Consider the following 25,765-nt stretch of genomic DNA (forward strand, 5'->3'; position numbering starts at 1 on the left):
TTTAGTTCATTGATGCAAGTTAGATTTATAGCAAAAATTGACATTATTTCCATTCTTTTTTGATTTCTAGTCCAGAACAACTCCAAATTCTAACCTCGGTAGAACATACATGTTGCCCATGTATTTATACTTTGTAAATAAGGATTATAGATGAAGCACAGAACACTGTCATCTGTATTAGGGACCTTTTCCAAGTCTGGACTACCATATATATCCTAGCATGACTGCTCATCACAGCAAATACTTGTATCATTCCATTGTACTGTCGTCATTTCTACATCCATACTGAATTAAGACTAAGCATCACTGCACAATGCTTTCTTCATCATATCCATTAATCCTGTTGTTTTCTATAGTGGGCTTTTGAGATGCCATTTGGAATGTTTGTTGACTGTTGTAATGAGAATGTGTTTTATTGCACTCCAAATGTAGCATTTTATATTTTTTGTTTTGCAATTATTTGAAAGATGGAGATAGTGAAAGTGAAGCAGCAGTTTTACTCTTGACTTTTCCATTTTCCTAAGGCTGGGAAGGTGGGTAAGGAAATTTCCTGAATTTCATCATTTTCTTGATTTAAAAAAAAAAGTCAGAAAAAATGGTTTAGAAGAAAAAGGGTTATCTTCTGCATATTTCCATCTAAAATAGAATTTAAGTGACTTATGGTTTGTCTTTTAATTTGTGAATTTACTCTCAGGTATTACCGAGTTGCATCTATGTTGTGGGTTTTTTTTTTTTTCTTATGTCCTTACACTGTCTTATGTAAATTGACTTAGAGAACTGTATTGTGTTTTTAGATATAGAGGTACAGAAAATGAAGAAGGCGGTAGAATCTCTAATGGCAGCAAATGAAGAGAAGGTAGCAAAGTCATTATTTTTTCAGTAGTCATTCATCAGTTTGAGTTAAATCTCTAAGAAAATCTTCATATACAAACTTGTCACAATTCAATTAAAAAATCAAATTTGTAGGAATCAACGATTCACTATGGTTGTAAGCACTGCAGTGCTCTTAAGGGAATGTAACTAAGCATTTGTGAGCCCTGTCTCATAGACATGGAGTCCTTACACTGTTTCATCGTTCAGTTCAGTGCAACTGCAATTTACACCATGTTTTGAAAATATAAAGAGCTCTATGCAAGTCCCATGAGGTATCAGAGGCTGTGTTTCCAAAAGGGCTTTCTATAAAATATGAATTGTTTTCCTGTATGGTTTTGCACAGTTATAAGCATGTGCATTTTATAGGATATTTTCTTTTGATCACCAAAGCCCCTTGTCCTTTGATTACTGCTTTCTTTGTACATAGCAAATTTATTATACTCTACCTTTGACTTAACAAGGGATCTGAAATCCACTTTCAAGGCTGGGACAGTTCTGGTGATTAGCCAGGAGATAGTTTTGCTAAATACGAGTTTTGATATTTCAAAGCCTCTCAGAGTTCTGGGTTCTGTCCCATCCACACTTCCCATTTCTTTTAGTCTCACAACCGATTTAGCCAAAGAATGTCTAGTATTTGTATTTTTTATTTTGATTTGCCGAAGGAAGAAGCACAGTCACAACTTTCCTATATTTTAGGATCGAAAGATAGAAGAGCTTCGGCAATCTCTGAACAGGTACAAGAAAGTTCAAGACATGGTGATACTGGCTCAAGGAAAAAAAGGTATTGTGCAATCAAAAAATAAATTAAAGCCTACTCTCATTTAAACTGTAGGTACATTGTGGTAGAGTTATACTGACTCTTAGAGTTACTATCTTTGGAGGCATCTCTTAGGTAGAGTAAAAGTCAGTTACTCAGCTGGTGTGAACTGGTAATTTACCTTATTTGTCCAGGCAGCTGCACATTTGGGTGCTGTCCCATTTATCATCTGGTAATAGTAACTATTTTTGTCACGCTGCTTATTTCCCACTTGTAAAATCAGTTTGAATACGATGAGCTCTCAGGCTCTTCCCATAGCCTCCCAAAATGCTCTCTTGCATGTGTTCCTGGGGAGGGGTTGGCAGCTGAGCCCAGCAGCGCCTGAACAAGCACGTTCCTACCAGCCAAACCAGCACCACCCTGGCGGCTGCGCGTGGTGTAGTAGTAACACCCGAGAGCTGCAAAAATGTCTGTAGCAAAGTGGATGTGCTGCCAGGACCATGTCGTGATGACACACCACGTCTTCGGCACGTAGGGAAGCCTTTGCAAACCACCACGTGCAGCAGCTGTGGAATAGTTTTCCTTCCTTACCACAGTGAGGGGCCAGGCTGGCTTGTCCTACCAGTCTTTCTTCACTACCTGCCCCCACCCACCCCCCCACCCCCAAAAAGAAGCCTTCTTTGCCACCAGATAATGAGCTTAACTGTGTGGCTGAAACAGTAGCTGTAATATACACCATAACGTGTAACAGTCCGTTGTTGCATGACTGGTGGAGGCTTCCAGATCCAGGAGCTTTTGATCCCCAAAGGTGATAAATGTTCGATTGGTCATCAGTTTGATGGTATTGCTTTGAAAACCCTATCTCTCTCCTTTCTCCCATAAAAGAAAATAAAAATAAACACATGTAGAACATCACACTGAAATTTTTCTTAGATGTTAGAAAATGAGCTTCTCCCTTTACAGCAATAATCCTGGCCTGGTGGGTTTTTACCCTGCATCATCCTGTTCTTTCAGCACTCAAGTTGCATTTTGTAGGTCACTGTCCTCTGAAAGACCTGTCCCCAGCATATTTTAGGAATTAGCATTCTAATAATGTATACACGTATAATATATGTGCCACTTAAAAGTCTGTGCACCACAGTGTTATATTACCTTGTTATGGAAACTACCATTATCACTGAGTCCTCTAAAGGCCAGAGAAGGCCAACCCAGCCTTCCACAAGCCTTGAACTGACCTGAGCTCGTTGCCTGAGCTTCTTTAGGATAAAGAAGGGCTTGTGGATTTTGTTGGCCATGCAAATGTGGGAGTTGGATGACCTTCCCTAGGGGAGAGAGATGTAGGCGCCCCCAGGGATCCTTTCAAAGAGTGAAGATTGTCAATAACCCAAAGTGAGTGAGAGGGCAAAAGATGTGGTTTTGTGGTGGTGGATTCATTTGGGCTCTTGGGTCTGCTATCCTGGCCCAGGACAGAGCCCCATCTGGACATGCTGCTGAGTCTAGGGGTGAGACCCAGGGAAAAGAGAGGGTCCTGGTGGCCCTCTTTCCTTCTGTCTGGCTTTTGAGAGCCCATCCCTGTGGGACATCAGTGATTGCAGCAAGGAGATCCTGACCTCTGCTCCTGAGGGCACCAGCTGATTTGCAGGGCCACGTGGAAGTCCTCATCCAAGGTCTCCAACTGCTTGTCCTGGCCCCCATGAGCACCTGCAGCCCTGAGATGGGTGCAGTGGCTTTTCTTAGTCCAGCGTCATGGACGTAAGCCTGGATGGGAGCTGGCATGTGCCAGAGCATCCTGGGCTGAAAACTGCCTGTGGGCTTTGGATCTTGCTATTAATTTAAGGGCTTTTCCTTCCTCAAAACCGCTGAGGGACACAGCTGCATGTCTTCGATCTGCAAGGCTGGGAAAGCACATTATCAGTGAGAGAAAAGGGAAGGTGGTGATGAGGGCAAAACACCATGCTAAGTGTTGCACATCAGGAGTAGTGTTTTTGGAATACGTATTGCTCTTTCATGCAGTGCTATGCCTCCAAAGATGGGAGGATGCTAAAACAGACCTTGAGTCTCTGGGAGCTGTGCTTCATGGTCAATTCATAGAGCATGGACAGAGATTTCAGGCAGTGAAAAATGGACAAGAGAGGTTTTTGCTGTGAACAGACTTTGACTTGTACTTGGGTCAGATCTTTGGCAACGAGTGTTAGATTTCTGCCTGCTTTTTAGAAAGTATTGTTTGCCTTTAACTTCTTGTCAGTGTCAGTACTCTGGTGTCTATGACAAGTGTGCACATCCAAACCTTTTGGTAGCACTAAGGCAGTTCAGGAGCAGCAAGTCGCTCATTGGGAGCAAAGGATGCCAGATGCTGGTGTGGGCAATGGCATTAACTACATGAGACATGCTCAGTTTGTGTCAGTCTGCAAACGTAATGTGGTCACTTAAAAACTGGTATTAGACTTTTGTGCAGTGGGCTGCATTTTTCCTACGTGTAACTTGAAGATACCATAGGGACAGCTTGAGTGTCAGGCAGACTTGACCCTCTGGTCTTACCTTAGTGAATGCGGGAAAAGAAGTATTTAGTATGAAATTCCAGAACAGGAAATAACTACACCAGTTTATTCAGCTTGTTGAAACTGATGGCACTAAAGGCCCTGAGGGCATTTGCTGGGCTTTTTGCTGTCAGAAATATGTCGTCCCTTTGCTCTAACCATGCTACATTGTGGTGGTTGAATTGTGAATTGACACTTGGCAATGACTCCCCTTCTCCTATTGTAGTCTGTCCTAAAAAATTTAAAAAAATTAGTAAAAGTCCTAACTTGTTCCATTTTCTCTCCCTTCAGCCAAGGAAAGTGACAGTGAAGACTTCTTGAATTCAGGGTCTGTTTCCACAGTTTTGTTGGACACGCCAAGTCTGACTGACCCAGAGAAAAGCCCATCCCCAACCCCGGTAACAGCATCTCCAATTCATGATGAGTTTAACATGAATATGAATGAAGAGGTATCTTTTTTTCTTATTTAATGCTGTCACTCCTTGAAAACATTGCTTGTGCTGGATTCATATTGCAGATGCCAAACCTCAGGTTTCTGAAAAGATTTTTTTTCTGGGTTGCACAGTTTTTAGTAATGTCTCATATCATTTTGGACAATGTAGTTTTCTTGTGAAGGCTGCTGAGGAGTTTCATCCGAGTTCAGTTAAATTTTTCTTAATCGTCAAACAGGATCAGGAGACAGCAAATAGCGGTATTTATCATGAGAATCGGTCTAAACTACTTTTCCTATCAAACATACTGTTTTAGGAGCTGCATTTAATTTGTCAGGAACTTGAATGAGGCATGTTGGGACTTATTTAATATATCCTGTCATGTTTAAAAGAACGCAATCATTATTCCGTCCGTTGAGTTAAATGATGAGTAGGTTGTGGTCCAATCTCTGATTTTTACAAATAAAACTATAGATCTCTTTTCTTGAAGTTCTGAGTCAGAGCAAGGTCTTAACTTAAACAGCATAAATGCACTGGGAAGAAAATGAAATTAAATTAAATGTTTAGCAGCTTTAGTATTCTCTGAGTGACTGAGGACAGGAGTAAACCTGAATAGTGAACCACCCTTCATGGGGTCTGTGGTAGAGATAGATTTAGGAGGCAGCTTTGGGAGACTTGTGAGATTTTTGTCTATGCTGTAGCTTATCTGTGCAGTCATTCGTGTTCTGCCTTCAGTGCTGTCTTTCAAGTAGTAAGTTGGCATTGTATTACAATACAAAGAAAGGAAGAACTTCTAAAAATTTTATTTCAGATCCTTCTTTTCATAGTTTCTGTTACTTTTTTTTTTCATTTATGACTGCTTAATTTCAACTCAAAGCAGTATGACATATTCTTAATTCTTTTTAGAATTCCTTACAGATCCACACCAGTATTTTACAGATTTCAATCCCTTCTTTTTCATCAACATCCAAGACCTCAGAAACTGTTGCAGAGAAAATGAAAACACAGCCTAGGCCAGATCCTGCAAGTGAAATGAGGTATTATTGTTTCCATGTATCTTTCAATTGTAATTCCAATATTCTATGATGTTCAGTGAGAGTAGTAGTCTGTCAGTTGCTATATTATCAAGTCATTAAGTCAGATAAAGGTGGCTAGCATTCACTTGACCAGCTATAGTGAACTAAGCTTATATTCTCAAAGTATGTTGATTAAATCTTTTTTGGTAAGCAGGCATTGGCTTGGTGGTTGTTGCTTGTAGCAGCACTTTATACAAGCTGCTTCGCAAGAAATGAACAGAATGAGAGAAAAACTGATCTGACATAATGAAGGACACAGAATCATTATTTTTATCTAGGTTTACATCATCTAGGTCTGGCTGAGATAGTGTTGGCTGTGCTGGCACAAATGCATTCCAGATGATTTGCATTCAGACATTTTCCACAGTTGCTAAAAGCTGGTTGTAAGGCACGGCCAGAACTGCAGCAAAAGGCCTGTGCGGCTCTAACCTGAAGTTGTTAATGGAGCCCCAGAAGGAAACCCGAGAGGCGTCTTAAAGACTGGAGAGAGAGATACGTTTGCTGCTGTCCTTTGATACGATGAAATGCAAAGATATAATATTTCTTCAATTGCTCTTTTGAGAGACTTTCCTGCAATTTTGAAAGATGGACAGAACATGTAGGCTCGGGAAGCTGGGGTAGGGTGCGTGGCTGCACCCGGGGGTTGTGGCAGAGCTGTGGCACCCAGGGGCCCCCACACTGACAAGTGATTGTCTGTCGGCTTTTCCATCGTTCCTCAGCCAGCAGCTTCCTTGCCCAGGTGATGAAACTCGGCCCCTGCAAGTCTGGACTGGCACTGCAGGGAGGGCTGCAAAGGACACAGAACTCAGAGCTGGACAAAGGCCATGCTAGGGTTTCTTCTTCAGGGTGCAAGTTCCTGGCTTTATCTAAATGAGTATCAAACACTAAGAATCCACAGGCAAGGAAAGGAATCTTGTTTGCTTAAAAACATCATCAATCTCAATGTGAAAAACCAGTGCAAGCACTGTGTGATTTTTCCAGTTCCATTCAAGGAAAGCATCCTGTCCAGAAAACGAGCTCTGCTTGGTGTCTGGTGTCTGCTGTGATGTGCCTCATGCAGCTCTAGCCATGACCAGCAGGAAGTTCATTTGTGTCCCATTCTGAAAAAAAAAAACCCAAAACAAAACAAGGCACTAACATGCAACAAAATGCCCAGTGCCCTGGATGACTCGCAAGGAGCCACTGATCTCCACTGCTTGGTGCTGCTGCAAGCCCTGTAATGTAACCTTGGCATTTATTGAAGCTGAACAGTGAAGTATTGTCATCAGCTTAACAGTGCAAGCTGTCCTTCCTGGGGTTCTTGAGCTCGCCTTTGTCCCTTATCTTTTACAAGACTTGCCACCATAGAGGGGAAAATTTGCCATGTTAGTACCACAACAGCTGAAGTGAAAGCAGTATTAAAACAGGCTGAGATGATAGGATTTCTGTATCAGCACTGATTCCCAAATACCATACTTTTTTGCATCTTTTTTGTTTTTTACAGTGAAGTAAGATCAACAGGTTCCTCCCCAGAAACTCAGCTGTGCGATAGTCAAGTGTAAGTATCACAATCAAAAATGTGTAGGAAACATATTTATATGTGATTGTCAATTTGAAAACCCCCAGTACAACCCCCCATATTTTACGCATACACATGTCAATTAATTCTAGCCAAGATTATATTTCACGGTGGTAGTTTTCTGCTCATGTCCTATGTTTTCATGATCATTATTTTCCAATGCTTTATCTGTGCACATGTGTGGTTAATTTCTTTTACATTGTGAAGTGTCTCTTATCAGGTTATAGACTGTCAGTATACTTTGGAATTTACAGTTTTCTGTAGTACATGCGAACATGATTTGCTGTTTTCTTTGGATGGTGGGGGAAAGGTGATCAGCTGACTACAATGAGAAAATAATTTTAACTTCTGCCACATAGCCATGTTCCCTGGGGAAATCAGTGGGGCTATATATGAACTTGAAGTTGAGTCAAAGTGATTTGTTAGTAAGGAGCCTAAGTCAGTGGGGCTTGTCTGGTATACGGTGTGAGGCTCAGCAGCTGGTTACTCTTAATTTATACCTGGTTGTGGGAAAAAACTTTAATGGTAAGTTTGTTTTTAACCAGACTTAAGTGTTCTGGACTGTAAATCCGACCAGATGTTGGAGGATATCTGGTCCAAAATGGAAAATAGAACTGTAGATAAAATACTAAAATAAACCTGCTTGTCTTAATATTCTTGGCTTCTTTACGGATCAAATTAGTCAGAAGTCTGTTGCTAAAAATGCAGTTTTTCATAGCTTTTGTTGATATCACTTCCTTTGTCTGTGTAACTGCTGCTTCTGAAAATACAACATTAAATAACAAGCAAAAAATATCCAAAGGTAGGCATCATGTCTCTGGAGCAATAGCAGCAGTAATTACCATGTGGATGTTCTAACAGTATCTCATCAAATTGCGTGGGTGCTGATGAGTGCATTGATTGCCTTAATTCAAAATGTCTTTGTTTTTAGTATATCTCATCATGTATTATAATGCTTTCTTTAAAGTTGATTCCTGAGAGTGTATGTATGTTAGGAAATTTAATTCTAATAACTTGGCTTGGTTTTTATGTCCTTGTTTCAGAACTTCTTCACTGCAAAAGTCCAGCAGTCTGAGCAGTTTGAGGAAAGAGACATCTGAAGCGGTTGGTTTGGGCTTTTACTTCCTCCTGTTCCCTTAGCAATATGGGTGACATCTCTGTTATGGCAGCAACCTGGTGGACACCCTGTTGCCACCTTCTGAGAAATTCTGAGTCAAAGTATGGCTCCTCACATCATGTGTTAGCAATGGTCACATACATGTGACATCTTCCAGATTTGATTAAAGGGGAAAATGTGCCCTTGAAAACACAGGCTTTTTTTTTTTTTTGTATGAGGTGTTTTCCTGAGACTCCCATTCTGTGTTTCTCCTTAGGTAATGAGGTTTTCTTTTCAGCTGAGATGCTTTTCTGATTTAAGACAAGAAAAAAATAAGTCCCACTGCCAATTCCTACCTGTGTTTAAGGCAAATAATTTTGGAAGGGCACGTAATTAGTGCATTACAAAATACAGTCTGGGGTGACTATAAGTTTTAGGCGGTCGTGAACAATATACTGAGCCCTTGTATGTCTGGTGGTAGCTTCAGTTTAGGTCTCTTTAGAAATGACCAAAGCAGGTAGCCTCTGACAACATCATCAAATCAGGGTAATTCCTCTGCGCTTTGTGACAGCCTAAACTGCTAAAAGCTCCTGAGTGTTCTGATAGCCAAGCTGCTGAGCTGTGCTTGACAGCTCAGGAGGGATGTTAACAGGACTGAAAACATAACCAGAACTTGATGATGAAAGCTGGAGTTCATGGGTTAGGGTTTGTTTGGACAACCGAGAAGTGGAGGCTGTGGGTGTTTTATCTGCTTGGTTCTACCCTGATTCCCACTTTCAGTCCCCTCAGCCAGCTGTGCCCATTAGTGTCTTAACAGACAGCATGTGGCTAATTAAGTACATGGTTAATCCAAAGAAAACCAAAGCCACTGTATTGTCATGTCAGCTCCCTGGCCTCAAAGAAATCAAGAATTAATCTGTGTGAAATGCAGCTCTGAGGAGGTTTGCTTTGGGAGGAAAAAAAAAAAGGCAGGGAAAAGCATTTCAGTCAGAATTCAGTTCAAGGTAACCATAATGAATTGAATACTGGCTTTAAACAATTACTTTTTAAATGTCTGTCTTAATCTTTCCCAAACAGGACAGAGACTCCGCGCAGAAGCCTGCAGAGGTAACGTGTGTGTGCTCGTGTGTGTGTGTGTGTGGAGAAACACAGGCAGGGAGCGGGTGTTGAAAGTCTCATTTGTGTGAAACTGTGACATGCAGTACCAGAGTGGGTATGGGAGAGCTGCAAACAAGAGAGTGAGGAGTGTATGATGGTTGTCACCATCACTTCAGTGTCAGGCTTAGAGTGTCTCGCACATTCTTGTCTTCTCACACATGGATTATCTTTCAGTCTGGTTAAGCATAAGGTTGCCATCTAAGCTAGTGTTTCCCCCACATATTCTACCACTAGATAATTAGCAAAGCTAACCATTAAGCATTTTACTGGCTCTGTAATTACCTTTGATTAGTGTCTCTTTAAATGCCTTTGGCTTTCCAAATTGTTTTCTGTGAGTAACAACTGTGTTCTAAAGAGACTGTCATTACAGAAGAGTTGCCCTGTGGTACTTTGTGGTCGGAGTTTGCATGCAACAATTACTACCTATAGGAGGACCTGAGCAGAGACAACATTACCTCAGATACCACTTGCAGGGTGAATGCTGTATCCATTCAGCAAAAGCCAAAGGGTCATATTTAGATTGTGAGTGGATTTGCTGCTTCGATCTTTTAAAGAGACAGTGAAACAATCAGCAAGGCTAAAAAACTACTCCTCCAAATTGGTTAACTGGTATGTCTGATGCCTGTCCTGGCGTTTATACTCCTTGCTTGATACTTAATTTGCTCTCAGCTTTGCCAGTGGGCATAGTCAATTAATCCATTAATTCTGGAACTACACAAGAATGACAGACAAAAGGAGCTGCCTGGCACTTTGCAGAGAACCGGCGTATTGTCCCTCTTTGCTCCCCACCACCCCACAGCCACCAGTGGGGCAGATAGAAATCCTGGAAAGCTGGAAGAGTTCAAAACCCTCCAGAACCATATTTTTACCTTTTCTACACATGTAAGCCAGACTTGCAGAAGCTGAGAAACATCTTAAAGAAGATATGTTACTCCTAAAAGGTAGTGATAGTAATCCTGGATTCTGAGTGTGTTCAGACTAAGATCTTTATTTTTCTCTGTGGCTTTTACTTTTCTCTGTAGCTTTTACATTCTGTTTTCTTGTAGTAACAAATGAGAGTGACCCTCCAGCTTTTCTGTCATTTTGCAGTTTCTCTCAAAAGACCTTTAGCAAATTCCATTATATCGAGTCCTTGTTTCCCTAACTTAAGCAGGTTAAACCTCCCATGGAAGGTAACAATTTTGCAACCCTCCCTCCGAAGTCTCCTTCTCAAGGTGGCACAGGCGACGAGGACAGTTTTGGTACCCGTAAAGCCAGATCTTCATTTGGACGAGGCTTTTTCAAGATAAAAAATAACAAGAGGACCGCCAGTGCCCCCAACCTGGGTAGGTATCATGCACCTGCATGCAGGTTCTGTGTGTATTGAACAAGGACCTTAACAACAACTGTAACTTGTCTTAAGAAGGAGGAAGGGCAGCCTCAGTCTAACTGTGACTTGGTGGTACTTTTCTCAGTGGAATGTTTTAAAAATATCACACAGCAACCAAAAAAAAAAAATCAAAGAAAAAACAACAAAACCTCACTGATGTAATGAAGTATTTGATCTGTTTCAGCTTCTGCTGTGATATCTCCCCTGAGGCGTTGTAGTGAATTACTGCTGTTTTGAAATGCTTGCTGTCTGACGGTGGTTCACACATGGGATTTGTGGGCTTTATTTTCCCCTGGCTTCATCCTATGTTTATTTTTCACAAGATTTTTCAGATGTACAGAAATGAGGCAGCAGCCCTCAGTGCTCCTCTTTATTTTATGTGTATTTAAGAGTCTTACAAAAGAGATTATGACAACAGGTAGAAGATTGACAAGCTACTTAAGCTAATGTTAATTTTTGGACTTGTAATGGAGGGGGGGGGGGCGTTGTTTTGGTGTTGTTATTTGATGACATTTGCACATGGTGAAGAAATAAACAAAATGTTCTGCTTAATGCAGAAGTCACCAGCTGAAATCCTACTTGCATTCATTGCTCTGCTATAGTAGTCTTTCCACTTTCCAGTTCAAGCGTCAAGTGAGCCCGTGCAACAAATCTGTCACCATTCATCTGAAGCTTTTGGCTTTCTGTTGCACGAGGTTTGGAAATTTAGCTCTGTCTCTCAGAATCCTGAAGGGGATAACTTCTGCTTTGTTGAGCAGAAGAGTCTCCTGTTCTTACTTACTCAAAGACAATTTTAGACTTTCGTTCAAAAGAAATAACATACCTACACATCTATTATGCATTTCCCATATTTTCCTGTGACATACAGCGTGGGAATATGCTAGTTTACTTGGAATAGATGTACAGTCTGTTCTGATCGTTAAACTCTGCTTTGGTTGATCTCCTGTGTGCTTTTGTGTAATCACCTGTTTCATCCTGAAATTAATTTGTCTAACAAAGTGGTGTACTTATGGCTGTCGCAAAGGATTGGAACATGGGCCATCTAGATAAGGGTCCTGTGAGTTTGAGTAAGTTGTTTATGTTGTCCAGATTTCAGTGCTTCTGTCTGTAAAGCTGGTGTCCAGGTACTTTGCCACCTTGCAGGAGCCCACCTGAGTCACCTACTCAGGGTGTCATGGAGCAAGTGACCTCCCTGCACCAGAGTGACTGCGGTGCTGTTTTACCCTCTCTACCATAGACCTCTGCTGCATTTCTTATTTGTCATGGGGGGGTATTGGTAATCCTAATCTCTGTGTCAATTCAGTGTTGCGTGTAGCGCATGTGTCTCATGTACCCTCCCTCCTTTTGTCTTGTATTTTGCTGACATAAGTTTTGAACTGTGTTTTACCTTGTCCCTCTGCGTGTTCTCTCCCATTGTGCTGCGTGTGGTTATGTGCGTTGTTTGGATATCTGAAGATCGCAGTCGAAGTGCAAGTGCACCTACTTTAGGTATAGTAATCCTGCATGTCTGCCCGTACCAGCGCTGCGTTGTATCTGCTCCTAACAGCTGGTTATGGCCACACACTTTTAAAACAAGAACTAGACACCAGAGCTCTGCATCGAAACTCTTCGTCCATCACTAAAAGGAGTTTTCATGTAACATCTGCCCTCTGCTAAAAGTCAGCTGTGCCAGTTTCTGAGTAACTGCTACTAATGAGAGAGATTGCGGGTTAATTTGCAGAGACCTTTAAGCACACCTTACCCACAGACTGAGGTAGAAGGTGAGAATCGGTGGTGTTTAAATACCTGAGGCACATTGGTGCTGTTGTCTGTCCTAGAGCCCCTGGGAGAGCTTTGAGGGTGATGACACAGGGAATGAACTATATTTCCCAGGCGTTCACTTAGGGGAGTTCTGGGAGGAAGGAATTCCTCTTATAAGAAGTAATTATACAAGAAATGATTGAGGTGGATGGGGGTAGAGCTGTTCACATGGTAAAAACCAGTCTCGTGGCAAGAGACTGGTTGTCTCCAGGAACTCCTTCGAGAGACGCCTTGTCTCCAAGGAGCACCTTGGGTGTTCCTGGCAAGGGCAGGTAAGACCTGCAGGGTCCTGCCTTAGCAAGCAGAGCCATGTCAGTCAGCGTGGTTGTACAGCCACCTGGTGTGCCCCTCGCTGATGAAGAGACCAGTGCTCCGGGCCCCCTCAGTTTCCCATGTGGGCCCTTAAATGTTTGGGTTGTGTAAGTACAGAAAGGGAAGTGAGGTAGAAGGAGCAAACGTTGCAATACCCGCACATCTCTGCTACTAATGCACCCAGCCTTGTCCTGGTAGTCTCTCTTTAGAATGCTGTTTAATTTTTATTTTTTTTTTCCTAAGCTAGCACTTTTTCTTATACAAGTAAAGCAGAAACCACAAGCGCAAAAGCCTGATTCAACGATAGTGCTGTCTCTCACCGCAGGATCCCCATATTTGATAATGGTCAAACCAGAGTGCCCAGAAATCATCTTTTATGTGACCTTGTTTCTTCACTGCAAGGTTTAACATCTAAAGCATTGGTGGAAAATGGGACCTGTTCTAACTGAATCAGCTAAACTTTACCCAGCAGAAAGGATACACTGGCAAAGCCTGCGGTTTGTTGCTGTTTGTGGCATGTAGTGGCCACCTCAGCCATTAACTCTGTGGCCTGAGACCACATGGCCCAGCAATATCTACTCTGCCTTGATTCATGAAACTGGTTTGGTTTTCTCCTGGAAGTCTTGAGAGTCCATTTTGAAAACAAATTATGGTCATCTAATTACACAGCCATGTTAAAAGATGGTAAAAGTGGTTACAGACCTGACTGTGGGCCTGCTGTGGGCCGCCTTGCCACGGCTGCTTCATCTGAACAGGCTCGTGCTCTCACTGTTCCTCAGCAAGTAAGTGGCATAAGCTCCACGTGGTGGTTTTATTCAGCTATCTGGCACTTGCTGGCACATCTCTGCTTACGTAGCCTAGTAGATATTGCAATTCTTTTAGTTTTCTTTTTAAATGATCTTAAAATAGTTTTCTTCTTTGTTAGTTGAGCTTTTACTAAACAATCTTGTAACAACTTCCCTTTTGGGGACAGGAGCCCTCAGGTTTCTTGTCATGGAAAACAATAACTACAGGTCAAAGATTTAATGCTTTTAGAGTGGGTGGTAATGTGCAGGATCTCTTGGAGATTTTCTATGCATCCCTCAAAAGAGAAGATCTAGTTCAGACAGAGCCTAAACTCCCTGGTGTTTCTCTGCAGAGGAATAAAATATTCCAGAATTTGCAGAAGTGAGGGGAAAAAGACCCTCCTGCTCCTGAGGCAGGAGGAGTTGTTTGTTGCTGAAATTTCCTGGATGGGGAACTTATGGGACACTGCAAGTTATTAGGAAAGATGCCTGCAGGGAAATTATTCATTTTTCCGTGCTTTGGGGACTCCTGGATTGGTGCCCTGCTGTGGCACCACGTGCCTCAGCTCTGTCTGTGAAAGGACTGCAGGACCACTCACCAAGGAAGAGTAAACTTGGGGTTTAATTCATTGATTGATTCACAAGGTGTTTTTTGCCCACCTTGGATGCAAGGCACTTAATTGGTGCAGAGTGTTGCCTTAAAGTATTCCCAGTCAGGCCCATGAAGGAGGAACATGTGTTGTTACTCCTGGATTTTCCCATCCCTCTTTGCCCCACTGCCTTAACATGATGGCTCTCAATAATTTTAGCAAGAGTCATTCCTGAGTTCAGGAGTGCGTCTGTACAATCTTGCACAAATGAGTCTTGATGGGCCTTTTGCTTCCTAATAGCTGAAACGGAGAAGGGATCTGCAGATCATTTGGATCTGGCTGGCTTGCCCCCTCGCCCAAAAGAAATGGATAGTCTACAGATGACTCCACCTTCTCCAGATTCCAAGAAAAAGGCCAGAGGGATCAAGAAGTTATTTGGAAAGTAAGTAAAAGATGAGAAATTACTGGGAACACGCCTTCCCTTCTTCCCCTCCAACCTGTGGCTCCATGGTTTACTGTCTCAAGAGCAGGAGGAGCTGGTGTGATATTTAAGGAAGCAAACAGCAGGTTGGTGGAGGGTGGAAGGAAGAGCTACAAACCCCACAGGAGATCTTGCCTGTATTGGTTGCAGTAGTAGAAACATGCCTTTTCCTTAACCAAATGTGAATACGCTTTCTTCCTTTAAACTAGACTTAAAAGAAGTCAGTCTACCACCTTCAACCCAGATGACATGTCTGAGACGGAGTTCAAAAGAGGAGGGACAAGAGCGACGGCGGGGCCACGACTGGGCTGGTCTCGAGACCTGGGGAAGTCTCACAAGTAAGACGAGAGGTGCAAGGTGTGCTGATGCTTGCCTTCCCAGCAGCTCTGGTCAAGCATGGGGTCCAAAGGAGAAGTGCAGTGCTAAAAAGAAATGTCCCCTCTCCTGGCAAACAGAAACAGGTTGATCCAGGCTGTTTCTTCTGAGAGGTGGTCTTTGCATGGTTGAGGTTGGTTGGGTGGTGGGGTCCTGCTGTGAGTGGAGTCTTGGTTGCCTGGGGCTTCACAGGAATGCAGCTGTGAGGCCGTGCAAAGCGGGGTGTGAGCCCTCATGTGGCAATGAAAAATATTTCTCTGGTACGTGTCATGTGGCACCTCTGGGGGTTAAATGCTGAAGTAAAACATTATGATCTTGCTTCCGAGTTTTAGCCACCCTAGGCAACAAATGTGGTTGTTTCAGTATTAATAGATTGTGTTTATTTTGATAGTGGCAGGAGATCAGCAGCAATCAGCACTTTGTGGTGCTGACAGTTCAGAAGTAGAGATACCTTCTTCCTTGTGAGGCTCACCTACCAGTCGGCCATGAGGCACGTTCTGCCATGGAGATTGTCCTGTCTTCCACAAAGTACTCACGAATGAATGGCTTAGGTTTTGGTTTTATCGCTGGATATGAAAGTAGGAGATTTGAGGCACAGGATTTATCAGTCTTTTTTTATTATATCTTCTGTAGTGAGCTGGATATGCCATTTGCAAAGTGGACAAAGGAGCAGGTTTGCAACTGGCTCCAGGACCAAGGGCTAGGCTCTTACATTAGTAATGGCAGACATTGGATACTGTCTGGGCAAACACTTCTGCAGGCTTCTCAGCAGGATCTGGAAAAGGTGAGGAATACTGGAAACAATTATTTCAGTACAATGTACAAAAATCGATATTTCTATGCATGTAAGTCCTGTTTTTAAAGTGCACCCTGTAAAAATTGAAAAGTAAAGAAGGTGAGGTTTTAAAACATTGCCATGACAGTGATGAAAAATCTGTTTCTTTTTAGCTGAACTTCTGTAGAAATGTAGTGTTCTATAATTAAACTAATAATTATATGTGTGTCCGTGCCCAGTGAAGCTAAAACACATATAAATTGGCTATGCCACTTTTTAAAAATATGCACACAAGAGTGGCTCATTATGATATGGATTTGTAGCTCTGATTCATCAGCATTTTTACAGTTATTTTATTCCTGTGTGAGAAAGGTGTTTTGATCTGATAATGGTTTTTTGCCCATTTTACACAAATGGTTGAGGTTTTGTTACACACAAGGGAGAACAGTTTCTTTGTCTTAAATTGGTACAAGATTGTGTATATCTTGTTTTCTAAAAAGAGGAACATTTAAAAAGTTGATTCAATTTATACTTAAATCCAGAGCATTCACTAATGTTCGAATTTTCAGCTTTTAAAGATCACTATCCTCATCAAATAGTAACCCTGTTTTCTCAGACTGTGAGCTAGTTCAAAGTTGTAGTTACACTACAACTGGAATAAGAAAAGTGTGAAATGAACACAGTAGGTCGTAATAAAGCTATCAGAGGTAACATTAACAAGCGAGTACCAGGAAAAGTGTATATGGGATTGAGGAGATCCTGGAATGGCTGCACTTGCACCTAAACAGGTGAAGGTGTTATGCATTTGGAACATTAATAGATTTCAGTAATTCCTGGGATCTTCATATGTTCTTAAGTAAATAATTCTTTTAACCTTACCTTCCTAAGTGTGAGGGAAGGAAGCAATCTCATCAAGTACTTTTCTGAATGCTAACATGTTCTGTATTGTGGGATTTTTTAACCTGGCATGAGAATACTGTGGCTGACATTTTCATACAATTTGAGATACACCACATTTTGAAATTAATCCCCCACAGTGAGCAAATCTTTCCATAGTGCTGGACATGTGCTAAAACTATGCTGGTATTCAGCAAATAGAAAATACACCTGCCAGGTCACCAGCTAGTGCTGTGTACAGTGTGACTCTCTGAAATAATTTGTAATTCGGCAGAAGGAGAAATAACATACGGTATTGTCTCCAGCTTTACTGCTTTCCCTGCTTTCACAGGAGCTTGGCATAAAGCACCCATTGCATCGGAAGAAGCTTCAGCTTGCTCTGCAGGCACTTGGGTCTGAAGAGGAAAACAATCATGGAAAACTGGATTACCACTGGGTTACCAGTAAGATTTTATTACACGCTGAAGCAGCGACTTTTGATAGGGGTTCCTAATCATGGCTAATTTGAGGCTCAAAGAATAACACTAATTGGTGCCAGGTAATTTGGCTGCTCAGCTAACATGGATGTCTGTCTCTGCCTTAGGGTGGCTGGATGACATTGGCCTCCCGCAGTATAAGACCCAGTTTGATGAAGGAAAGGTGGACGGCCGAATGCTCCATTACATGAGTGTGGTGAGTAAATGACTTTTCTTTTCCAGACATCTTTTTCATGTTCTTACTTTCTCCTCACTTTAATGCACACTGGTGTACCTCCAGATAGCTAAAGACCAGGTGAGACTAGAGACACCTGCTTTCACTGTGACTTTTGTTGTGATATTAAATTCACTTAACACCCTCCAACCTCTCCATTCCATCCTCCATCTTCTTCGTCGTCCCTTTGGGTCAATTCACCAGCAACAGCAACCTTTTTTTGCACCTCACAGCACAAGTGGCTGTGCCCCGCCATACAGCTCTGTGAACAGCCTACTCCTATTCCCACGTTCACCTCTTCTCAGCCAGCCCCAGGCTGTTCCCAGCAGCAGACCTGGCCCCAGCACACCCTCCTGCCCTCCTATATATGGTGGGGAAGAGGGGCCCAGGCAGCTGCTGGCCCCAAGAGATAGCAGACTGCGGTTGGGGAGGAGGCACCACCATTGCCAACACTTATTGCCCTCAGCCCTCCCGTGGGAATGGCCACTGGCCAAATCCTGGCTAGCCCCACAAGTGGGGTGCCTGAGGGGCTCTGTGGCTGTCTGGGCAGCTCTGCCATCACAGGCAGCCATTCGCATGTCTGTCCAGGGAGAGCAGGACCAGCCGAGCGCCTTAGAGGGTCTAGTGTCTGCAAGGAACCAGAGAGCTGGATTGCGGCAATCTGGCTTGTAGCTTACTGGAGCAGAAAGCCAGTGCCTGTCTGGAGGCTGACAGACTGTCTGTGCATTGCTCTGGGCATGTGTTATAAGTTTTAAAGAGGAACGTGAAAGTGCCACATGGTTGCCATCTCTGCAAGTGAGTTTTGCCCCGGGTGGCTGGGCCTACTGAAAAGAAGCTAAAGTGGGAGCTTTCCTTACTTGCTTTTGCAGCATCAAAAGGGCTATGGCTGCGCACATGTAATGTACCAAAAAGTACAGACTTCTCTCCAACAGCTAAATATGTGATGTGTCTCATGAGACTTTCTGATAATAATTTCAAAGCTGCGAATGGTTCATAAATCAGGTCTTCAGAATTTATGGATAATTGCAGGGAGAAGGCTCAGGGAGGTCAGAGTGTCAGAGGCATTGCTACCACTAAAAGGATATGCCATAATGCCATATTTGTCTGTGTGCTTCATTGCAGTGCTTAAAGGCCCCCTTGAAACTGTAGTAGGTGTCCTGGGTTAAACTAATGCTAGTAGCTGTAACCTACAGAAAACAAAAGGCCTGATGCTACTACTCATCTGCAAGTATTTCCTATATTCTTCCCAGCTTTAAAGATGCTATTTTAAGGTGGAAGAGCAAACATAGCAAGGAAGAGCCCAGACTCACGCATGAGAAAGGGCAATCTCATGCTTAACAATTGTGTGTGACGCTGTCTGATGTGCTCAGGCAGCATTTGTAAGTACATGAAAGTGCGCAAATTCTGTCGTCACAATTCATACAGCTGGGCCTTTGCTGTTCAGGTTGTTATTAATTAATAGAAGTAGATGGAATTATTCAGGAAGCAAACATTCAGTCTACTTACATATTCATGTGGACACTTAGGTGAAGAAAATTCAAGCAGTTTCCTTTGAAGAAAATTGCAGTTTTAAGAGCCAGCTTGTTTGAAAATAGGCTACGTTGAATAGCTGTTGAATAATGTATTTCAAAATGCCTAGCACCAGCATCAGCACCACAGTTTATTTCTGGTAAGGTGAAGGCAACCCAGCAGATTTCCCTTGGGTAAGATCTCAGGCAAGATGAGACCTTTGTTCGCTTTGTTCTCTGACGCAACTGCAAACTGACTATCGCCAATATTGTTTCCTTCTGTATAACAAAGAATAGATCAATCACACTGCTGTTCTCTCATGAGCCATGCCATGAACAGAGTAAAGGTAACCTTTTATATCATGTTTGCATATATTTTGTGTAGTCTTTATATTAGCACCATCAGAAAGCCGAGGGTTGATCAGCTCTCCTCCTGTAAGATGCACAGTGCTGCTGAGGAGCTGCAGCCGCTGCCCAGGACTGACCTGCCTTCACCATCTGGCATGACTTTGCTATTGAGTGTACTTCGGTCAGATGTCCTGCTGAGGTAGCGTGGTTTGGTGTTTGTTTCCTTTAGTTCCCTTAGTTTGGACATTAATATAAAAATAGGAGGCAGTTTCTTTGTTCCGTTTCTTAAGTCTTGGAGATCTGCTGTCAGTAGGCTCCATTGAGCTTGATCTTGTGTTGAGAGACTCTGCTGTGTATTAACTGGCTGAGGAATGGATGTGGATAAGATGCAGCATAGGCTGTATTGAAAGGGAACCTGTATTATTCAACAGTCTGGTTTTTTTCTATTAAAAAAGAAACAAAAGTAATAGGTGGACAGAGGAAGGAAGTGTAGCAGGAGCTTTGCCTTTTAAATAGATATTTTTTCTGTTACTTGCTTTTAATTTTAGATCACTAGGAATATTTTTAGGCAGAGTTTAACCATCAAATTGTAACAGCAGCTTCAGTGGAAGTGATCAGCTAAATACAACCTTATGCAAAGTATGAAAGAAATACTTCTTAAAAATCGCATGAAGTTACCCTCACTTGGCAAACTACAAAACAGAAACTCTAATCTTAGAGATTATTTGGGCAAGTGAAGAATATAGTCTTAAATATGCTGACAAAATAGAGTCGAGTATTTGTAACATGTAAGTAATGCTAAAACATATCAAGCCAAGTTAACCCTGGCACAAGGATACGTAAATTTATCTGTCAGCCAACTTGCACCAGCAGAGAATTGGCCTTTGAGACGCTTGATGGCATAGTTAGGTCTCAGAGCTGAAGAGCCCACCTTAACAGGAGCGGATGTCTCATGTGTGACCACGGTTGCAGCACAGGGGAAGTTTCTCACCTGTAGCATTCCTCTGGAGCCACAGCAGCAGTGAGTGAGCTTGGAACTCTAGCCAGGCCTGTTACACACTCCTCCTTACAAGCTTTCCTGGCTTGGCTCTTTGAATGGGAGAGAATCTGATTATTTCAGTTTTGAAATGCTAAATTTCTGGGGCTAGTCATTGGAATGAAACCAGAGGTCAGCTAAATGTGACATCTGCATTCCTTAGTTTGCAAACGTATCGGCAGGTCAGGGTGTTGGGTAGCACCAGCAGCCTTTTCAACCTGTGAGCCTTATCTAAACCTTCTGTCCCCTTTGCCATTGTCCACCGCACGTGACCTGTGAGTTGAGCCCCCTTGGGCTTCAGAAGGTTCTGTCTCTCAGTGGTTTGAAGGAGCTTTGTGCGCAAGAAGGAGAAAAGGGAACTTTATTGGAGCCCAACCAAAACTCCTGCTTGCTACTGTAGTCATGAAGGGGGGAACTGATCTCTCATAGCTCCTGACAACCAAAAGCTACCTGTCCAGCAAGAGGCATTCATCCGTGCCTTGTGACCAGTGCAGAGAGAAGGGGCACTGGGAGGCACCATCTTGTTCCTTGGTGTGGCACAAATTGTCCTAGGAGATGCCTGACACATGGGAGCCCACACAGCCGGTCTGCACGAGCTATTAAGTAAGTCCCTCATGAGATAAACATTTAAGTGAAAAACATTGTGAGGATCAAGCTTTTCGAAAAAGACCCAGCTGCTTTTGTTAGTATCACCAGTGCATTGCAGCGAGGAGTGTGGCCGTGCCTTTGCAGGCTCTTGCCCAGCGATGTGAGAGAAGTGGCCCATCCCACGCTGAAAGCGGTGTGATGTGAAGTCACAGCCAGGTTGCCTCGCGGTGCTCTGTCGCTGAGCCAACCCTCAGGTTGCACGTGTGTCCAGTGTGTTCCCTTGGCATGTCTGAGGGGGAACTGGTGCTCCTGGCCAACCTGCCCTCCTTCCCTCAAACCTGCACAAGGTAGGAGCTACGCGGTGATGGTGAGCTGGGGACGAGGAGACTTAAACTGAGCATCTCCACAGCCTAGGTGTGGGCACCCTTTCCATCATTCCACCACTTGGGGCAAGCATTTTTAAAAAGATTTTTCATCTGCAGTTCTGGGAGACCAACCTGACACACCTTAATATTTTTCTACTTCCCTCCTTTTTTTTCATTCTAGCCATAGAGAATGCCTCTATGTTTTCAGTATAATTTATTATTTTCAGTTAAACTTTTAGCTGGATGTTTATGGTATTAAAACTTTAGGCAAGATTAAATGTAAATGCCAGGTGAGTCTGATGCACTGGGTTTGGAAAACTGTCCTGGGTCTGATCAGATCGCTGAGGATGTGTCATCTCACCCTCTCTCTCATTACCTCAGGTTTCTTGCACTAAGCTCTATATACCCTATACGAAGAACATCGCGCACAAGCTCGTACAGAGCAACAGGGGAAGCTTTTGTTTTGGGATAGATGGTTTGATGTTAATTACGTGTCTCGCATATTCAAATGTGACCGTAGAATATGTCAGATGTGCCATTTTAATCCAGGGTCAAAGCAGTCTCCTCCAGTTGGGTACTGGTTCCACCAATAAGCACATTTATATTCATTATCTCCCCACTTATCTTTGACAGGATGACTTGCTGTCCTTGAAAGTTGTCAGCGTCCTTCACCACCTCAGTATCAAAAGAGCCATTCAGGTTTTGAGAATAAATAACTTTGAGCCCAACTGTCTGCGCAGGAGGCCATCTGATGAGGTACTGCTTTAAGATGAAACTCCAAAGATAAATCCTCTAGGGATTTTCCCTGGTGTTTCTTATTATTCCTGCTCTGCCCCCTCCTCCTTTCTCCTCCGTCCTATTTCATTCTGTTTTGATTTTGGTTTCCTTTTGCTTCTGTTGTTATTCCAAATCTTCATGCTTTGCCATCACCACCTGGAGCATCACTTTCTCTCCTCCACCTGCCATAGCCACACACTCATGTCTCCTTGCCAAACCTCCCCCTCCTTTTGCCAACCAACAGCTGGCTGGTTTGGCTTAGTCTCTGACGTGCTGTCTGGAACATAAATCATCTTGAACTTAGTCCACGGTTGCTGTGGGTCTTGTGCAACCTTGGAAAATCAACATTTGAGTCAAAATTTTCTGTGTAAAAGGAGTTTGGTTCTGTTGCCAGAGGGGAGACTGCCATCAGTTTGTTTTGCAAGCAGCGTTTGCTGGATATGGTAATGGATGATGAAGCAACCCAGACTCTTGGATTTAGATTCACAATGCATATCTGCAAGAAAAGCACAGCAGCTCATGACACTGGCTAAATTTTCAGTTTTACTGGTAGAAATTGCAAGCAGTCCTAGTGCACAGCAGGACAATCAAATGTCATGAAACATAATACATACCTGTCCACTGTCCAGACCCATCTCCATGTTGGTATTGCTGAAAGACAGTGATCTAAAAAGAGGAAAAAGAGGTTTTTTTTTTTTCCTTGTGTGCAAAGTGGGTTTACATTCATTAAGGGCAGGAGAGGTTAGTTTCAGTAAAGACTGGGGCTGAAACACCTGAGGTGGGAAGTCTCCTTAACTGCCTGTTCCTCCTGTTCACAGAATAATGTCACACCTTCTGAGGTCACCCAGTGGACGAACCATCGTGTGATGGAGTGGTTACGCTCTGTTGATCTGGCAGAGTATGCTCCTAATCTGCGGGGGAGCGGTGTGCATGGGGGACTGATGGTAAGGTTTTAGGCTGGCTTATTCCATTTTATTTAAAAAAATATAGGTGAGAATCACTCGAGCAAAGTTCTGGCATTATCTTTGCTGCACACACCTTTTCTTCTTACTCTGTTTAATAGTAAGTTGCTGTCAAAATTTATTACCCTATAATTTAAAGGGCATGACTGTCTTGGGCAGAATTAGCGTGGGCAGCAATGTGTTTATCTACATTCCCCTCACAATTTAATATATGTTTGCATTCTTCGCCTCCTGTCCTATGAGGCTGTATACTGCTATCATGCTATTAAACAGTCACCATCTTCCTTTCTAGACCTGGATATTTTTCTGTTTTGTAAGGAAGGCTTGTCACCTTTACAAAATTTACCATTTCATTGTCAAACCAGGATTTTTTTTAATTGCTGTAACATCTGATACTCCAAACGAGAGACTTATTCTCTGAGAAGTATGTTGTGGTGATTAAGAGGTATATCCCTGCTCCAAACACTTTGTTTGTTTTCCATCATTCATCTGCCTTCATTTTCTAGAGTGAAAGAGGAAAGTGGGTAAATATTTTGTGGCAGCTTCACAAATTATGATTTAAGGGTGGATTTATCTGTTCCTTTCTTCTTACCTGCCAGTTTACTTCTATTTATAACTCAAGAAGAAAAGGAAGTAGCATTTTATGAATCCTTTAACTAGTTAACTCTCTTTTGTCTGTCTTTGTTGCATGTTTCTTCTAAAATACAAGCAAAACCTCCGAAGCAACCGTAGGAAGTGACCAAGATAGGCATGCCTGTTGGTGTCCGTGAGACTTCATCAGACAGTACAGGCTTCATCTGGATTCTCTGTGATTTGATTAATAGGTTTTGGAGCCTCGTTTCAATGTAGAAACCATGGCACAGTTGCTGAACATCCCACCAAACAAGACGCTACTGAGGCGACATCTGGCGACTCATTTCAACCTCCTCATCGGGCAGGAGGCCCAGCAGCAAAAACGTGAAGCCATGGAGTCTCCGGACTACGTCCTCTTAACAGCAACTGCCAAAGTAAAGGTAGGTCACTTGTTCTGACCTGGTGCATGAGCTTCCAGGCAGACATTCAGCTCTCCAGTGTGCTGGTTTTATCCATGTGTGAAGGACATTTCAGCAAGGTCTGAGAAAAGGGGCTGGCTGCTAATGAAAGAAGAGTGAGAGCAGGACTAAGCAGACCTGGCTTTGACACTTGTGTCTGCCATGAACGCAGCACGCCTCAGCCCTTCATATGCACGGAAAAGAGGTAGCACTCTGGTGTGTTGTCCTTCTGTCTGTACCTTAAGAAGTTTGGGAGGGAGACTGTCTCTTACTGTTCATGGTTTTAATGCAGTGGGATTCTGATCTCATTTGGGATCCTTGTCTTAACAATGGTAGAATGAAGGGCCACGTTTTTTTCTTTCAGATGCAATTATTGTGAAATACAGCTATTCAAAATACCTTTGTTTAGGAGAGCAGTGGGGTTTGACCCTTACCTTTGTTTAGGAGAGCAGTGGGGTTTGACCCTTCGTTATTGAAGCACCAATGCAAGAGTAAGACATCTGTTAATTCTTTGCTGATTCTCTAATAACTTGTCAATTTGCTCTTCCCTTGCAAGCCAAAGAAACTTGCCTTCAGCAATTTTGGGAGCCTGAGGAAGAAAAAGCAAGATGATGTGGAAGAGTATGTGTGTCCTATGGAGCTGGGGCGGGCATCTGGAAGTGGGTCAAAGAAGGGTTTTAAGCCTGGCCTGGATATCCGGGTATATGACGATGATGATTTGGACAGGCTGGAGCAGGTAAGCCAGATCTAGCAGTTTGGAGTCTTTGACAGTGCTGTCAGTTTTGGTGGAAAACCTTCCTTTTCACAGAGGGACCTTCCTTTGCTTTGACCCATGAAGGTCCTGACTTCTTGCAGTCACACAGCACCTCTCACAAAAGTCTCTCAGTCCAAGGAGGATCAGGCTGTGAATACAGGGCCTTCAGGACCTACGCTGGCTTAACTGTCCTCTTCTCTCTTGATGGGGCACGCTCCTCCCTTGCTCTGACTGTGTAGAGTGTAATCAAGTAGTTACATTATTTGCTATGCTTAATTGGTGCTCTGTCATGACATACAATGAATTTATTATTCATTCATTATCTGTTTTATTTTCTAGATGGAAGATTCTGAAGGAACAGTGAGGCAAATAGGAGCGTTTTCTGAAGGCATCAACAACTTGACAGTAAGGCTTAAAAGTGGGATCTGTGGAATCTCTGTTTCTCTAAGTTGGGTATAAGCACCTTGGCAGTCACTAGTATTAAACAGCAGTTCTATTTAATACAAATACACTAAGTACAGCTTTTATTCACTGCTACTGGCAGGTTGCCCTTGGGCAGCGGGTTGCCAGGTGAGGGTCATAATGCATTTTCTTGGTGGAAGCCCAGCCCCAGCCTGTGCTCCAGCAACCATTTGGGCCAGCAGAAAGGGGACTGAGCCACAAGCTGGTCAGGAGCCAACGTGGGTGAAGAGTTTGGAAGCAGGTTAAGGGAGGTTGTTCACTCCCTCTACTCTGCCCTGGGGAGGCTCCATCTGGAGTACTGCATCCAGTTCTGGACTCCCCAGTTTAAGGAGGAGAAGGAGTTACTGGAGGGAGTCCAGTGGAGGGCTACCAAG

At 43.0% G+C, this 25,765-nt stretch overlaps 1 protein-coding gene across 20 annotated transcripts in view; it reads left to right on the forward strand.

Moving 5' to 3' along the window:
- Nucleotides 1–25,765, forward strand: part of PPFIBP1 (PPFIA binding protein 1) — a 118,255-nt gene that overhangs the window by 89,278 nt on the left and 3,212 nt on the right. For 11 of the 20 annotated variants that reach the window (XM_071816221.1, XM_071816234.1, XM_065845172.2 and 8 more), the window contains 19 exons: nucleotides 795–856; nucleotides 1,570–1,654; nucleotides 4,459–4,616; nucleotides 5,505–5,635; nucleotides 7,158–7,211; nucleotides 8,276–8,336; nucleotides 9,406–9,435; nucleotides 10,637–10,811; nucleotides 12,311–12,343; nucleotides 14,643–14,784; nucleotides 15,033–15,161; nucleotides 15,832–15,982; nucleotides 17,202–17,313; nucleotides 17,454–17,542; nucleotides 22,039–22,161; nucleotides 23,001–23,126; nucleotides 23,969–24,157; nucleotides 24,732–24,911; nucleotides 25,269–25,334. In XM_071816221.1, coding sequence (XP_071672322.1) covers nucleotides 795–856; nucleotides 1,570–1,654; nucleotides 4,459–4,616; nucleotides 5,505–5,635; nucleotides 7,158–7,211; nucleotides 8,276–8,336; nucleotides 9,406–9,435; nucleotides 10,637–10,811; nucleotides 12,311–12,343; nucleotides 14,643–14,784; nucleotides 15,033–15,161; nucleotides 15,832–15,982; nucleotides 17,202–17,313; nucleotides 17,454–17,542; nucleotides 22,039–22,161; nucleotides 23,001–23,126; nucleotides 23,969–24,157; nucleotides 24,732–24,911; nucleotides 25,269–25,334 — 2,096 coding nt within the window. The remainder of the gene's footprint in view (nucleotides 1–794; nucleotides 857–1,569; nucleotides 1,655–4,458; nucleotides 4,617–5,504; nucleotides 5,636–7,157; nucleotides 7,212–8,275; nucleotides 8,337–9,405; nucleotides 9,436–10,636; nucleotides 10,812–12,310; nucleotides 12,344–14,642; nucleotides 14,785–15,032; nucleotides 15,162–15,831; nucleotides 15,983–17,201; nucleotides 17,314–17,453; nucleotides 17,543–22,038; nucleotides 22,162–23,000; nucleotides 23,127–23,968; nucleotides 24,158–24,731; nucleotides 24,912–25,268; nucleotides 25,335–25,765) is intronic. The other 9 variants (XM_065845173.2, XM_065845179.2, XM_065845177.2 and 6 more) reach the window with 4 other exon arrangements.

Source organism: Patagioenas fasciata, chromosome 1 (genome assembly GCF_037038585.1).
Source record: "Patagioenas fasciata isolate bPatFas1 chromosome 1, bPatFas1.hap1, whole genome shotgun sequence".
Classification (NCBI taxonomy): Eukaryota; Metazoa; Chordata; class Aves; order Columbiformes; family Columbidae; genus Patagioenas; species Patagioenas fasciata.